The following is a 15438-nucleotide window of genomic DNA, read 5'->3' on the forward strand; positions in this document are numbered from 1 at the left end:
GCAGAGGCAGGGTGGGTGCAGATGCCAGGCTTTACCTGGAGCCCAAAGGCAGGGAACCCAGAGACCACACCTTTAGCCCCAGAAGACACAAAACATGTCTGGAGGGGCAGGACTGGTTCTGGCTGGTGTGAGAACGGGCCAGTCAAGAGCACAGGGGACCAGAGTTAGAGGAGAGAAACATGTATAGAGCTGTGTGCCGTCCACGTGGACACTGACAGGTGACCCTCATAAGGTGGCAGGAGGAAAGAATGCTGAGGAAGGGGCAGGAGGCAGCCAGCCTCCCCACCACTGAGGATCCCCAGCTCTAGGACAGCTTGGCTGGTGTCCAGGACTGGGCAATGGTGTGGGGAGGGCAGCCTTCATGCAAGCATGCCAGGGTAACCAAATCTGGTCCTAGTATGTGACATTCTAGGAGCTGTTACTTCCAGCCTGGCAGTCCTGACCCCTGGGAGGCAGATAAGAAGGTTAATCAGCAGTAAAGGATAAAGGGCAGAATGAGGAGACAGAGGAGAACCAGGAAAAGGTGGGGAAAGCAGAGGCAGGATGTCATGGATTAGAAACAAATGTGAAGTGAAGCAGGAACCCTTGCACAAAAGAGAGGGAAAAGCATGCAAAGTCAGTCTGATCTGTGGGCAAAGGAAGAGAGTCGGGGACGAAAACGGCGAATTCAGGGCATGTGATTAATTCCACAGTGCGCACATGTCTTCCACCAACAGGGCATCTACAGGAGAGCTGGCCCTTATCAACACAAAAATGCAGCCTCTGCTGTTTTGGGGGTATTTAGATATGTGCTCATTTTTGTCAATGATCAGAACACACGGTAGAATTTAAGGATGAATTTTAAATCGTTCAATGGTTCCAGGTAATAAAAGAGCAGAACTGCCCAAGTTTTGTGCTGTTTCCGTGCCAGGACGGCTGGGGGAAGGCGGTGTGAGCCTGTGTTGGATGGATGAAATAGTCTGACGCATGAAAGATACACGTAAATATACATTTTAAGAATCCGGGTTTTTAATAAGTGCTGTCTTATAAAAACAGAACAGGTTACTAGAAATACGAGAATAAAGTGAGGAAGAGAATGACCCAGAGGAGCGCTCCAAAACATCCCGGCTAAGCGTCCCGGGCTGGTCCCGGTGACGGCCGCGCCGGAGAGGGGAGCGCGGGCGCCCAGCAGCCCCCCAGGCCGGCCGGACCAGCGCCCGAGAGACTGGGTTGTAGCCCACCCGAGAGGGGCAGGTGGCCCCCATTCGGCGGGGGCGCGGGCCCACCCCACGCCCGCAGCCCCACGTGCGCTCAGCCCCTCGAGGCGCCGCCCGCCTCTCGGGGCGCGACCACCCGCCACGTGGGGGCGGGGCCCGGCGGGGGCGGGGCGGTGTTCGCCCCGCGGCCCCTCCCCCCGGCCCTCGGGCGCCCCTCCCCCGCCCCGCGCGGCCCGCGGGCGGGGGCGGGGGCGGGGTTGTTGTTGTGCCGAGGCCCCGCCCCCGCCCGCCCCCGGCCCATCTGTTCCCCGCGGGCCGCGGCGACATTGTGCGGGCTGGGCGGCCGGGCCGCGGCGCGATGGGCCCGGGGCAGCCGCCGCGGTAGCTCGGCCGGAGCGGCGCCGGGAGCAGGCGGGCGGCGGGCGCGGAGGCGGCGGCGCGGCCGGAGATGCGCCCCGAAGAGGGCGGCGCGGCGGCGCTGGGCGAGCTGCGCTCGTGGTGGGAAGTGCCGGCCATCGCTCACTTCTGCTCGCTCTTCCGCACGGCGTTCCGCCTGCCGGACTTCGAGATCGAGGTGCGCGGGCGGGGCCGGGGCCGGGCTGAGGGGATCGGGCGACGGGGAAAGTTGGGCCGTTAGTCCCGGGCGTCCCCGCGAGCCCTGTGCGGAGTCGGCGGCCGGGGAGCGGGCGGCGGGCTTTGTGGGGCCGGGCGGGCGGGCGCCCCCGGCCGGCGCCGCGACCCCTCCCCCGGCCGCCTGGGCCCAGCGCGCGGCCGGCCGGTGCCCGCGGCTGCGGACAAAGGTGCGGGGCCCGGCGCGGCCGGCCGGGCGGAGCGCGTGGGTCAGGCGGCCGGGGAGGCGCGGCGGGCGGGGAGCGGGCGCGCCGGCGGCCACAATGCTGCGGCCCGGTGCGGGTGTGGGTACCGGCCGCACGCTTGTTCTCAAAGTTGGGACGCCACTCGGACGAGCACGGCTTCGACTAAAGGAGCTGGCGGGGCGACGGTCCGCGGCGGCTCAGAGAAACGGGCGCAGAAATGAGAGATTTGGGAGTGTTGAAAGTCAAGACTTGATTCACAACTCTTCCGAAAATCCTGTTTCTTTTAGTTGGTAAAAGCACTCGGCACTTTAATTCTGCTGCTCAAAATGGTGGCTGCGGTGGGAGGTGTTGCTGGTGACAATGCCGTCGTGGTGCTGCTAAACTTGCCCCTACCCCATTTTCTCTCTGGGATGTAGTAAAACTGAGGTGCTGCTGAATCCCAGGTTTAGAGTTTAAGGACCCGTCTGAAAATCCTGTGGAAAAACTTCGTCTTTCCAAATCCGTGTATTCGGATTTTGTTGATGGAAAAATAGAGGTAACTAATTTCGCTCTAAGTTGTACAGAAATCTAATCTATAAATCACTTCTTATGTTCTAAGAGATAAACTTGTGGTTTTAAGTATTAGCTGCTTTAATTCCTAACGGAAATGTAATCTGATCTGAGAGGTCCAATTTGTACGTATAACTGAAATGAGAAATCGTTGTTGCAGGTGAATAATCAGGGCCACTTGAGATGACTATTCTCTCTTTTGATCTCAGCATTTCTTGGAATTGACACGTTTTTGGTTGTTAAAAGTGTGTACTATTTGAAGTATATACAACACGAATTAGTATTTGGAATCTAGCGTATACATGTTTTGATAATTATCCATATCTGTTTATATTTGGAGATGTTCAGTAGATGGGTAACTGATAGTGACTTTCACAATTGCAGTTCTTGTATAATCCTTTTCACATAGAGGTGTGTTTTGATGAATTTGAGGAATGCAAATTTTAACTTAAAGTCTTCAGTAATAATCAGAAAATTAAAATTTTGGAGTAATTTTTAGGCTTCTAGCAAATTTGACTCAGTGGTGCAGAACTCACTGAGAACATTATCAGTTTTGATTCTTTAAGTACAAATAAATTTGTATTTTTTTGCTTAGGTGATTTTTTTAAAGTAATAGTTTATTGTCTTGACATTTTGAGAAACAGTCCCTTGGTTAGAGTTTATGATGCACTGGAAGGGCTTTCTTCAAAACAGCAAATGATACCAATATTGAGATGTGTCTATTGGGACAGCTGGAAAGGCCCTACATTCTTAATTTACTGCAATTTTAAAAGATAGAAACGAGAATAATACCAAGTGGTAGAAGTTGGATATCATCTTTTTTAGGAAACCAGTTTTCAGCTGTGGGAAAGAGCTCCTCTTACCCTTGACCATCAAGCTGAACCCATGGATTTATAGAGAATTTAGGAAGCAGAATCTTCAAGGACTTGGCTTCTATTTATCTAAAGCAAGGCAATCTCTTAGATAGCTGAAGGGCTAGAAGGATTCATGCCGTAGTTCTGCAAGAGGTCAAGACCTCACACTTAGAGAATTGGCCCCCAAAGCATAGATATTTTTACTTTTGCAAGAACACCTTTTTACTCTGTTAGTCAACCTTGAACATACAGGATTTCTTTAGAAGAGTCAATATACCTGATTCTTGTTTTTTAAGGTATGTCTAATTTGTATGTTGCTGCCCCCCAAATACAGATTCTATAATCATCAAACCAGAAATCTGCAAATATGTAGGTAATGTATTAAGTTGTTCACAATTTCTGGTTTTAAAAACAATACGTAGTCATGATATGAAACTTGTGAATTTTAGCAAAATATAGTTAAGAGAATTAAATCACCCATAATCCCATGCTTAGAGATGTCAGCTGTTAACTGTTAACATTTTATCCCACCACACAGGACAAAAGCTGTTAGCTGTTGATATATTTAGAAATTCCCAAATATGCTCCCTACATTAAGTGGTGTTTAAACTTTTCAGATGAGGAGGTAGAGGTGTTGCTGGACAACAGTAGGTTAATGACACTGAATTCGGTAGTTGGTATTATGAAACACCTATAACCAGGTGCTCAACATCAAACCAGATGGTTTACCAAAGAACTTCCTGGTGTGCCCCCTTTTGCCTCAGAAGATTATCAAATTTGGAACCACTTCATTTATATCAAGTGTTCTGTGATTGTTTAACATGCTAGTGGGTTAGGCTGGTTAAGGTTTGCCCTGATTTGAGAATGAAGAATGGCGAACTGATCTCCCCAAAGATTTAGTCTGATTTTTTTTTTCCCCTAGCCAAGTGCTCTTTGCAGTGAATAGATTGTCTCACTTGCCCAAAGTAAGGTAAGGGAGGATAGAATCATTTTCAGTAATCTGGTCTGGAGTTAATCATGAAGGGTGTGGGATTTCAGTCATAAATCCCATCAGAAACATTTGGGGCATATTTCTTCTAGAGAAGAAACTATGGGGTCTCCAGATGGTTATTTGAATGTGGTTGTATAGAATGATCTGGTTTGTAAGGTAGCACTGTGATTGAAAACAATCTGATTGTCCTGTCTCCTTTCCCCCTGAGTTTCCTGCTTTGAGTAGAGTTTCCTACTTCGAGTAGAGTTTCCTACTTTGAGTACGGAGTCCATTGCCTTCCTGGTTGTCGTTATATGATGATTTGAGGCTGGATTTTTAATTCAGATTCTTGTTGCTGTTTCCTTTGCCTCGGATCCTGCCTCTTAAGAGCTCTGGACATGAATTATTAAATATGAAAATGAGTGATAAAAATTAGAGTAATTTATCAGTCTTATAAGTGGTCTCAGAGCCTGGGGTCTAAGGATGGGCTCTAGGAGATTTTGTGTTGGTGTACATTAGTGTACTTTGCTCCCACGATCATCAGATTTTGAAAGAGGTACCAACCATACAAAGGCTAAGAGCATTTGAACTAGATTAAAGATTAAGTTGGCCTTGAATAGGGGAACCAGGAGGCTAGTTTCATGACACAAGAAGCACTGACCAGGAGGGGAAACTTGAATTCTTTTGCTAGTGTTGCCACTAACTAGCCCTGTTGCCCTGAGCAGGTCAAATAGCCTAATGATAAAAGACACTTGTATAGCACTCTATTCATTTTCCAAATGTTGCCTCATTCTATATGTAGTCATTACCAGGAGGTAGGAGTTACTCTAATTTTGCAGATGAGGAGATTGAAAGTTTGGAGAGGCTAAGTTGTTTACACAGACTCTCACCTGGACCTCTGATACCAGATTCTGTGCTGTTGCTGCTACATCACACTGCTTCTACTTTAGATTTCCTTATCTGTGAAATGAAGGGCTAGACCTAGAGGTAATGGCCAAGATCATAGTGCATATGTGGAGTTCTTTAGTTCTTTTTTTTTTTTTTTGGCTGTACCTGTGGCATGCAGAAGTTCCTGGGCTAGGGATTGAAATTATGCCACAAGCAGGGACCCAAGCCACTGCATTGACAATGCCAGATCCTTAACCCACTGAGCCACAAGAGAACTTCAGTTCTTTGGTCCTTAATAATGTGGGGTGGGAGTTCCCATTGTGGTTCAGGGGGTTAAGAATCCGACTAGTAACCGTGAGGATGCGAGTGCAATACCTGGCCTTGCTCAGTGGGTTAAGGATCCATCCAGGTTACCACAAGCTGTAGTGGAAGCCGCAGATGTGGCTCATATCCAGAGTTGCTGTGGTTTAGGCTGGCAGCTGCAGCTCTGATTCCATCCTGTAGCCTGGGAACTTCCAATGCTGCAGGTGTGGCCCTAAAAAAAAAAAAAATGGAGTACAGAAGATCCCACAGCAAGCTTCTACTGAGAAACTTCTGAATACAAAGGGACAACAAGTTAATGATTTTGTTTCTTTCAGCAGGTATTTATTGAGCATCTACCGTGTGCTAGTTGCAGTGGCAGCGTGTTAGGTGCTGGAGGTACAGATGTGAACATAGCACAAAAATATCAACACTTCCTTTTAGTGGAAGGAGACAGTAAACAAATTGGCATGTTGAGGGAGTGTGTTGTTGCAATTTAAAATAGGGTGATTAGGTGTGACCTCATTGAGATGGCAGCATATTTGAGCAGGAATGAAAGAGATGGGGGTTTAAAATGAAATAAAAAATAGTAGTTTGTCACAGTAATCAAAATACCAGGTTGATAGATGTCTTCTGAAGATTCAGGGTCTGCTCCTTCTCTGAGAAGGAATGCTCTAGAACAGGATGTGAATTTCAGAGGGGCGATCTTGATGCAGTTTGAAACCCTAAAAGGGGGACTGCTCTGTCAGAGTGTAACTCCTCCAAAGTGAACATTGGCTTCTTTTTTTTTTTTTTTGTCTTTTTGCCTTTTCTTGGGCCGCTCCCGCTGCATATGGAGGTTCCCAGGCTAGGGGTCGAATTGGAGCTGTAGCCACTAGCCTACGCCAGAGCCACAGCAACGCAGGATCCGAGCCTCGTCTGCAACCTACACCATAGCTCAGGGCAACGCCGGATCGTTAACCCACTGAGCAAGGGCAGGGATCGAACCCGCAACCTCATGGTTCCTAGTCGGATTCGTTAACCACTGCGCCACGACGGGAACTCCTGGATCCTTTTTTACTTCTATCAGTGTCTTGAAAGAGAAGTCATTGTCTTCATCTTCATTTGCCTGCAGTGAAGCTTCAAAGAAGTAGTTGGAAGTGTCTCTAGTCGTAGAAAGAGCAATAACCTCTCAATTCTGAAGGACAGCCCATGTTAGCACCTGGCTTGCTTTACCACGGAAGTTCAATTTGGTGTTGCTTAATTTTTGGAACATGGTGAGGATGCCTAAAATATGACTTGGCAACCGACTGTCTGCCCTTTGATCAGGAGGAGAGGCCAAGTGCTGGATTCCTTTTGAGGGGGGCATGCCGGATCCTTATGGTTTTGTTGGGTTTCAAGTGAGAATGAGGAGCGCAGGTAGAGTGCTGGAAAACCACCAGTGCATAAGGTGGTTTAGGTAAAAAGTGGGTGTGGGAGTTCCCGTCGTGGCGCAGTGGTTAACGAATCCGACTAGGAACCATGAGGTTTCGGGTTCGGTCCCTGCCCTTGCTCAGTGGGTTAAGGATCCGGCGTTGCCATGAGCTGTGGTGTAGGTTGCAGACGCGGCTCGGATCCTGCGTTGCTGTGGCTCTGGCGTAGGCCGGTGGCTACAGCTCCGACTCAACCCCTAGCCTGGGAACCTCCATATGCCGCGGGAGCGGCCCAGGAAATAGCAACAACAACAACAAAAAGACAAAAAAAAAAAGTGGGTGTGGACAGAGCCCAGAGGAACAGAAGGCACAGCTTCTTTTGTGTGTGTGTGTGTCTTTTTAGGGCTGCACCTGCAGCACGTGGAGGTTCCCCGGCTAGGGGTGGAATCAGAACTGTAGCCCTCAGCCTACACCACAGCCACAGCAATGCCAGAACCAAGCCATGTCTGCGACCTACACCACAGCTCACAGCAACGCCTGATCCTTAACCCACTGAACTAGGCCAGAGATCAAACCTGCATCCTCATGAATGCTAGTCAGATTAGTTCCCTCTGAGCCAGGACGGGAGGGAACTCCAGAAGGCACAGCTTCCAACTAGATGGTTTTATTTTATTATTATTATTGTTAACTTTTTTTGTCTTTTGTCTTTTTGAGGGCCACGCCCGCAGCATATGGAGGTTCCCAGGCTCGGGGGTCTAATCGAAGCTGTTGCTCCTGGCCTACACCACAGCCACAGCAACTCCAGATCCTTAACCCACTGAGTGAGACCAGGGATTGAATCCGAAACCTCATGGTTCCTAGTCAGATTCGTTTCTGTTGCGCCACCGTGGGAACTCCTAACTAGATGGTTTAAGATCTAGTTGATGGGCTCAAACGTACTTTAAAAAGGGATCAAGCTGGGAGAGCCAGAAACCTGGACTCTGAGCCCGCTTCTGTCATTAACTCTAGCTGTGGTTTTAGGCAGGTGGCTTGGTTTCAGATGCCCCATCTTTAAAGAGGGAATTGTGGACTAGGGGATTCCTAGGGTTTTCCTGTGTTCACAGTGCTACAGTTCCCTTAGGGTGTTCCTCAGCACAGGTAACTGATCTGGAAAATAACCCACCTCACTGTTTAGGACCAAGATTACCAGCCACATTGGAGTCCATGTCTTACAAATTAATTTTGTACCAAATGAAGTCTGCAAATCCATACTTGATGTGTTTGTGGATTATATAAATTTGTCTTTCTGTGGAAATCTTGTCTGCAAATACATTACTTTGAAAGTAGCTTATTTGATGTTTTCACTGTCTCTGGTCCTTAAACTAAGATATTGTATTTTGAGATGATGAGATTTGAGATTATCGTTCTTAGATCGAGCTGGGAGTTTGTTGGATGGTGCGGAGTTCAGGGTTCTAGCTTGGCACTCTGACATTGGGGCCGTGTGGGGCCCCGTGTGTGAACTAATCCTCCATCCTTGCGCGAAGAACTCAGGCCCAGGGCAGGCCCCAGCCCAGAGGTGAGTGAGGGCTTCCCCAGGGATGCAGATGGATCCCTTGTCTGAATGTTTTTGTGTGTAGGGTTGAGGGGAGTTAGAATTGGGCTCAGATGTGAGCGTCATCAGCAGCTGCACTTCAGAAACTTGGGAAACAGATGCCTTGTTAATTCTTTGCTTGGAGTCGTTAAGTGAAGAAGAGCATTTGGGGGGGCTGTGAAGCAGGAACCACAGCACTGCCAGTGGGGGAAGGGGGCCCCCCTCAGGCCCAAGGTGATGGGGTTAGCGTGCCCCCATGTGCCAGGACTGTACCCCTCAAGTGATAAGTGTGTTGTTACTCGGATCCCAGTGCTTGCTGGTTTCCCTGAGTGGCTTCCCCTCTATGGCGAGTTTCCTGTGCAGCAGGCAGCATGTTTGGTGCGTTCACCAGGCTCCTTTGGGAATGGGAGGCTCGTGTCGTGGTGGCCCCGGAAACCCTGGAGTTTCTGGGTGCGTAGGTGGGTGTCTTCGGCGGGTAGCGGCTTGGTGATTCTCTGTTATTCACACATGCGTTGAAAACGTAATGTGGTATATATAGGAATGTACATTTAAAACGTTGATGTTTAATCCCCTGACCTCCTGTGCCCTTGAAGATGGGCCTTTTGCTGGCCCAGCGATGTCACAGTCACCTCAGCTTTCACCCTACCTAGCCTGGGTTCCAGGGCTTTTTCTGGGGGCTTGGCCACAATGACTGCCTGACTTGGCACTTGGTGTCTGGATTGAATGATGTGAGTGATGGTATGGCCCACTGTGCCTCCTGTGCCCCGCCCATAACCCCCACCCCAAATAAGTGAAAGTAAGGACAGCGATAGGGTCACAATTACTCTAAACACTTGATGTTTTTAATGTCGAGCCTTCAAATCACTTCCAATTAATAATTCTTGAGAATGGAGTAAGTTCTTAAAACTGAGAATGCTCTGGTGGGGCGTGTTCTCTCCTGACCAGCTGCTTTTAATAAACACCCCTCCCTGAGGATAGTTGATTTCCTTGGCTGAAAATGTGTTAAATTAACAGGTCTACTTTAGCAAAACTTTTCTCACCCCCATTCCCTTCGTGTCTCTTCTGTTTCCCTGAAAGATTGTGTTTGCAGAGTTTTTAGTTGTGGGAGACAATGTTTATAGTTGGTATCCTGGTACTCTTTGTTGAGGAGACATGGCTGTATGGGGGAAAGGTGATTTAATGGCATTTCACCTGTGCCGAAATTAGGGGATTTATTTCTTTCAGTCTTTGACTGGCATTGCTTTGGGTTAGCATCCCACACTTTGTTTCTTTAGTCTTTTTTTTTTTTTTTTTCTTCTTAGGGCCGCATTGGCAGCATATGGAGGTTTCCAGGCTAGGGGTCTAATCAGAGCTACAGCTGCCAGCCTACGCCACGGCCACAGCAACGCCAGATCCGAGCTGCATCTGAGACCTACCCCACGGCTCATGGCAACACAGATCCATTACCCACTGAGCGAGGCCAGGGATCGAACCCGCAACCTCATGGTTCCTAGTTGGATTCATTTCTGCTGCGCCCCAGCGGGGAGCTCCTCCATCCCACCCCGCCATTTTCCATTGTGTTGTTAAAGTAGGCATCCAGCCTTTCTTATTGGATGTTGGGAATTGGGAGAGTATTCTAACAATGTTGAACAGTTCCTGCTGTAGCGCAGCAGGTTAAGGATCCAGTGGCATCGTCTCTGTAGTGGTGCTGGTTCAGTCTCTGGCCTGGGCAGTTCCATATGTTGTGAGTGTGGCCAAAAAACAAAACAAAACAATTGTTGAGGATACCTGTATCCTCACTAACACAAGATTTTCATCACTCTTGGTGGAGCCCCTATTTATTATCAATAATTGTATTTGGATTTATGCAATATGCGGCTCTTTAGTGGTGGAATAAAAGAAAAAGGAGACTCTAAAGTCCTAGTTACCATCCTTTCTGTCCGTTATTGTCATCATTATTAATATTAACCGCCCCAGAATCATTACAGAGGTGTGGGGTGTGGTTGCTGTTCTCTGCTGCCCTGCGGAGTTAGCGTAGCTGTGGAGGGAATCGCTGTGGTGTCTTAGGTGAAGTGCTTCCTGGAGAAGGCGGGGTGGGTAGGGGTCACAGTGAGGAAGTCAATGCAGCCAGATCAGAGTTCTCTTCTCTGGGGAACTAGTGAAACATAAGCTTCAGGTATGTTGCAGCAAGCCTGGATGGGAATGCTAGGCTCGGTAGTTTTGATCTTTTTTATTCAGGCATGGAAGTTTTAGACAAGAATGTCTATCCTGTATTCTACATGTGTTAGACTGTCTGGTATTGGTAGTTGGGCTTAACTCTTGGAGTGGGTGGGTGAAAAATGCTGGAGTTGGTAGTGATGGGACAGGACACTGTTCACTGGCATTAAGGAAGAGTGGTACCAGGTGGCCAACCATGTTGGGTGGGTAAGGAAGGTGATGTGGGGTAAGAATGTTTCTGGCTGCAAGTAATGGAATGTGGTGCTAACAAGCAACTTAAAAAACACTGGACTGGAGTTCCCTGGTGGCTTAGTGGGTTAAGGATCTGGTATTGTTGCCACAGTGGTGTGGGATCCATCCCTGGCCCAGGGACTTCTACATGCCACAGGTATGGCCAAATAAATAAGTAAATAAAAGATAGTTTAAGTTTTAAAAACAAAACCAAAATAGCACACTGGACTGTTCTGTAACGTGTCCTCTGGAGGATCCTGGCAGGTATGGCTGCTCACTGACCATGTTCTCAGGCAGTGGCCTTGCGAGGTTCCAGGTCTAGTCCAGCAGCTCTAAGGTCTGCATTGCTGAGTGATGCCAAGAAGTATAGGAAAAGTTACAAGTGAAAACAATCATTGAGGAGTTCTGTTCGTGGCTCAGCAGTTTACGAACCCAGCTGTATCCTTGAGGACGTGGGTTCGATCCCTGGCCTCACTCAGTGGGTTAGTGATCTGGCATTGCTGTGGGGTGCTGTGTAGGTTGCAGAAGCGGCTCGGCTCCAGCATTGCTGTGACTGTGGCATAGGCTGGCAGCTGTGGCTCCGATTGACCCCTAGCCTGGGAACCTCTTTGCTTTTTTGTGGCCTAAAAAGCAAAGGGGTGGGGGAGGGGGAGAGATAGAAAGAGAAAAAAGGAAAGAAAACAACCTTTGAGTTGGTGACTTGAAGAGGCCTAAGATGACTTCAGAGGCTTGTGTGAAAGAAGAGAGGCTAAAACTACATTCTGGAATGAGAGGGGAAGAGAGCTCTTTAGGAGGCCTAAGAGAATGGTGGGCAAGAATGAACGTTTTAAAAAGCTTTTTTTCATGACTAGTATAACTGATATAAAAAGAAAAATTCCTAGATGGTTAACACTGTACTGAAGAGGTCAATTGTAGAACAACCCACCTGCTTTTAAAAGGAGAGTCAGAGTTAGTTCCATGGTGGCACTGCAGGTTAAGGATCTGGTGTTGTCACTTCAGTGGCTCGGGCTGCTGCTATGGCACTTTATTCTCTGGCCTGGGAACTTCCACTTGCTGCAGGTAAGGCCAAAAAAAGAAAAGTCAGCCTGTTTCTGTATTCTACGCTGTTTTTTATACCTTCTGTCCTCTTCACTCTGATTTCCTTTTCTGATTGTTGGGAGAAGGGTGATAGTGAACCAACCCCTGGTATTGTCCCTTGCTCCCTGTTTTAGCTTCCTGTTTAGGAAAATGAAAATCTGGGCATAGAAATGTACTTCTTTATTTCTTTTCTTTTTTTTTTTTTTTTTGGTCTTTTTAGGGCCGTACCTGTAGCATACAAAAGTTCCCAGGCTAGGGGTCGAACCTGAGCTGCAGGTGCTAGCCTATGCCACAGCTACAGCAGTGCCAGATCCGAGCCACATCTTTGGTCTGTACCACACCTTGCAGCAGCATGGATCCTTAACCCACTGAGCAAGGCCAGGGATTGAACCTGCTTCCTCACAGATAGTAATTGGGTTTTTTAATCCCTGAGCCACAACTGAAACTCCAGAAATATACTCTTTTTAATATTAGAAATTTTTTTTGGCTATGCCTGCAGTTTATATTAGTTCCCAGGTCAGGGATCAGACCCCCACCAGAGCAGTGACACCACCAAATCCTTAATCACTAGACCATCAGGGAACTCCTTTCATTAGAATTTTATTTATTTATTTGTCTTTCTTTTTTAAAAAAAAAAAAAACTCCTCAGCATATGGAGTTTCCCAGGCTAGGGGTCAAATTGGAGCTGTAGCCGCTGGCCTGTACCACAGCCACACCAGATCTAAGCCTCATCTGGGGCCTACAACCCAGCTCATGGCAACACCAGATCTTTAACCCACTGAGCTAGGCCAGGGATCAAACCCTCAACCTCATGGTTCCTAGTTGGATTCATCTCTGCTGCGCCACAGTGGGAACTCTTCTAGTCACATTCTAATGAGGGACTCCTCATTAGAATTTTAGATTTACTCTTGCTTATCTATTGATTGTTTGGAATACCTCAGTTTTTAGTCTCTCCCTGTTAAAAGTATTTCATGATCTTAAGTGGAACTCTAATGCTTCTGTAATGGGAGTTTATGTACCAATAAGATAGTTATTAATGTGGTGTTTCTTCTAATCAGTTACCCACGCTTGGGAAGTGACAGCTCAAGGGAAAGGCGTAGTTCTTTTGTCTTACCTCTCCGTTGCCTCTACAGTATTTTTGGAGGTTATCTGGCTGTTATGCCTTTTACCCCCCACCCCATGAAGTAACTATACCCTTGCTAGTGATCTCACACATCTTGCAAGAAGAGATGAACTAGGATAGTCAAATTCCCATTTTTGGGATTGTAACCTAGGAAATACTAGGGTTATCGAATTATTGTGGAAAAGAAGTTGAAAGGTCACAATGAGAAGCCACAATGCAAATCAAAACCTTGCCATATGAGGGAGCAAGAAAGACCTCCCATTAAGGGAATTAACAGGTGGGCTCCAGCACCAGCCTGTTGGTAGCCATCCTGTGGGAACCCACAAGCATCTGAGGGTCTGCACTCTTTGCCCCTCAAAGAGCCTGACACTTTCTCCCTTTCTTCTTTGTGTGTGTATTAAATATTATATCAGTGTAGGCTTGTACTTCGCATACTCTTCTGAATCCTGTTTTATTCAGTTAACAATATTACATGATAGAATGCCCTTTCACTGTACACGTTCCGACTTTAATAGCTGTGGAGTATTCATGCTGATTTATTTAACCAATCCTCAGTGGAGCATTAAGGTTATTTTTAGTTGTTTACTATCATAACAGCTATGAACAGAAAGATTCCCCACCCCTCCCAGGATAGGATTGGTGTTTTTGTCCATTAGGCTTTTCTTAATACCTTCTACATTTGAGGTCTTGGGTTTTGAATTTTCTTCACAACTTTTATCTTAAATTTCATGACAAAAGCTAACTTGAATTTAGTGTTCACTGTGGGTGTTCCAGGCACTTCTTGATGTTTCTCATTTGTCAACTTATCCTTTTTAAAAATTGAGATAGGCGTTCCCGTCGTGGCTCAGTGATTAACGAATCCAACTAGGAACCATGAGGTTTCGGGTTCGATCCCTGGCCTTGCTCAGTGGGTTAAGGATCCGACGTTGCCGTGATCTGTGGTGTAGGTCGCAGACACGGCTCGGATCCCGAGTTGCTGTGGCTGTGGTGTAGGCTGGCAGCTACAGCTCCGATTGGACCCCTAGCCTGGGAACCTCCAGGTGCTGTGGGAAGCGGCCCAAGAAATGTGAAAAAGACAAAAAAAAAAATATATATATATATATATAATTGACATAGAATATTATTAGTTTCAGGTGAACAACATAATTCCATGTTTTTATATATTAAACAGTCACCTCAAGTTGAATGTATTAAACGATCACCACCACGAGTCGAATTCCATGTTTTTATGTATTAAACAGTCAACACCACGTGTAGTTACAATTTTCTTTTCTTTGTTTCTTCTTTTTTGGCTGCACCTGTGGCATGTGGAAGTCTGCAAGGGATCAAACCCATGCTGCAGAGCTACCCGAGCTGCTGCAGTAACACCACCAGATACTTAACCCACTGTTAACTCTTCAAATTTTTTTCTTGTGATGAGAACTTTTTAAGATCTACTCTCTTAGCAGCTTTCACATAGATAAGACAGTATTAACTATCGTTACCGTGCTGTATGTCACATCCCAGGACTTAACTGTTTTATAACTGGAAGTTTGTACCTGTTGACCCCCCTCACCCATCTCACCAATCCCTGCTTCTGGGAACCACCAGTCTGTTCCCTGAGAGTAAGTTGCAGACTTGATACCCATTAACTCCTAAACATTTCAGTGGGGTTTTTTTTTGTTTTTTTGTATTTGTCTTTTTGTTTTTGTCTTTTTTTTAGGGCTGTACCTGCCATATGGAGGTTCCCAGGCTAGGGGCCAAATCAGAGCTGTAGTCGCCAGCCCACACCACAGCCACAGCACCGCCAGATCCGAGTCACGTCTGTGAGCTACACCACAGCTCATGGCAATGCCAGATCCTTAACCCCCTGAGTGAGGCCAGGGATCAAACCTGCGTCCTCATGAATACCAGCCAGATTCCTTTCCGAAGAGCCACAGTAGGAACTCCCTTTTGTTTGTTTTTTAACGGCTACACCCTTGACATATGCAAGTTCCCAGGCCAGGGAGGGAATACCAGCTGCAGCTGCTACCCAGAACCTGCTACACCACAGCTGCAGCAATGCAAGTTTCTTTAACTCACTGTGTCACAGTAGGAACTCCAACATTACAGTGTTTCTATGCTTTAAAAACATGGGCATTCTTGGGAGTTCCCATTGTGGTGCAGCGGAAACAAATCTGACTAGTATCCATGAGGATGCTGGTTCAATCCCTGGCCCTGCTCAGTGGGTTGGGGATTCTGGCATTGCTGTGAGCTGTGGTGTAGGTTGAAGATGCGGCTCAGATTTAGTGTTGCTGTG

The 15438-nt window shown here is 47.3% G+C and overlaps 1 protein-coding gene across 3 annotated transcripts in view; it reads left to right on the top strand.

The window, feature by feature from the left end:
- Positions 1-1605: 1605 nt before the first annotated feature.
- Positions 1606-15438, top strand: part of LOC125131390 (cat eye syndrome critical region protein 2) — a 121543-nt gene continuing 107710 nt past the window's right edge. For 2 of the 3 annotated variants that reach the window (XM_047787923.1, XM_047787924.1), the window contains exon 1: positions 1606-1770. In XM_047787923.1, the coding sequence (XP_047643879.1) occupies positions 1645-1770 (126 nt within the window). In that variant the 5' untranslated portion in view covers positions 1606-1644. The remainder of the gene's footprint in view (positions 1771-15438) is intronic. The other variant, XM_047787925.1, reaches the window with a different exon arrangement.

This window comes from Phacochoerus africanus, chromosome 7 (genome assembly GCF_016906955.1).
Source record: "Phacochoerus africanus isolate WHEZ1 chromosome 7, ROS_Pafr_v1, whole genome shotgun sequence".
NCBI lineage: Eukaryota > Metazoa > Chordata > Mammalia > Artiodactyla > Suidae > Phacochoerus > Phacochoerus africanus.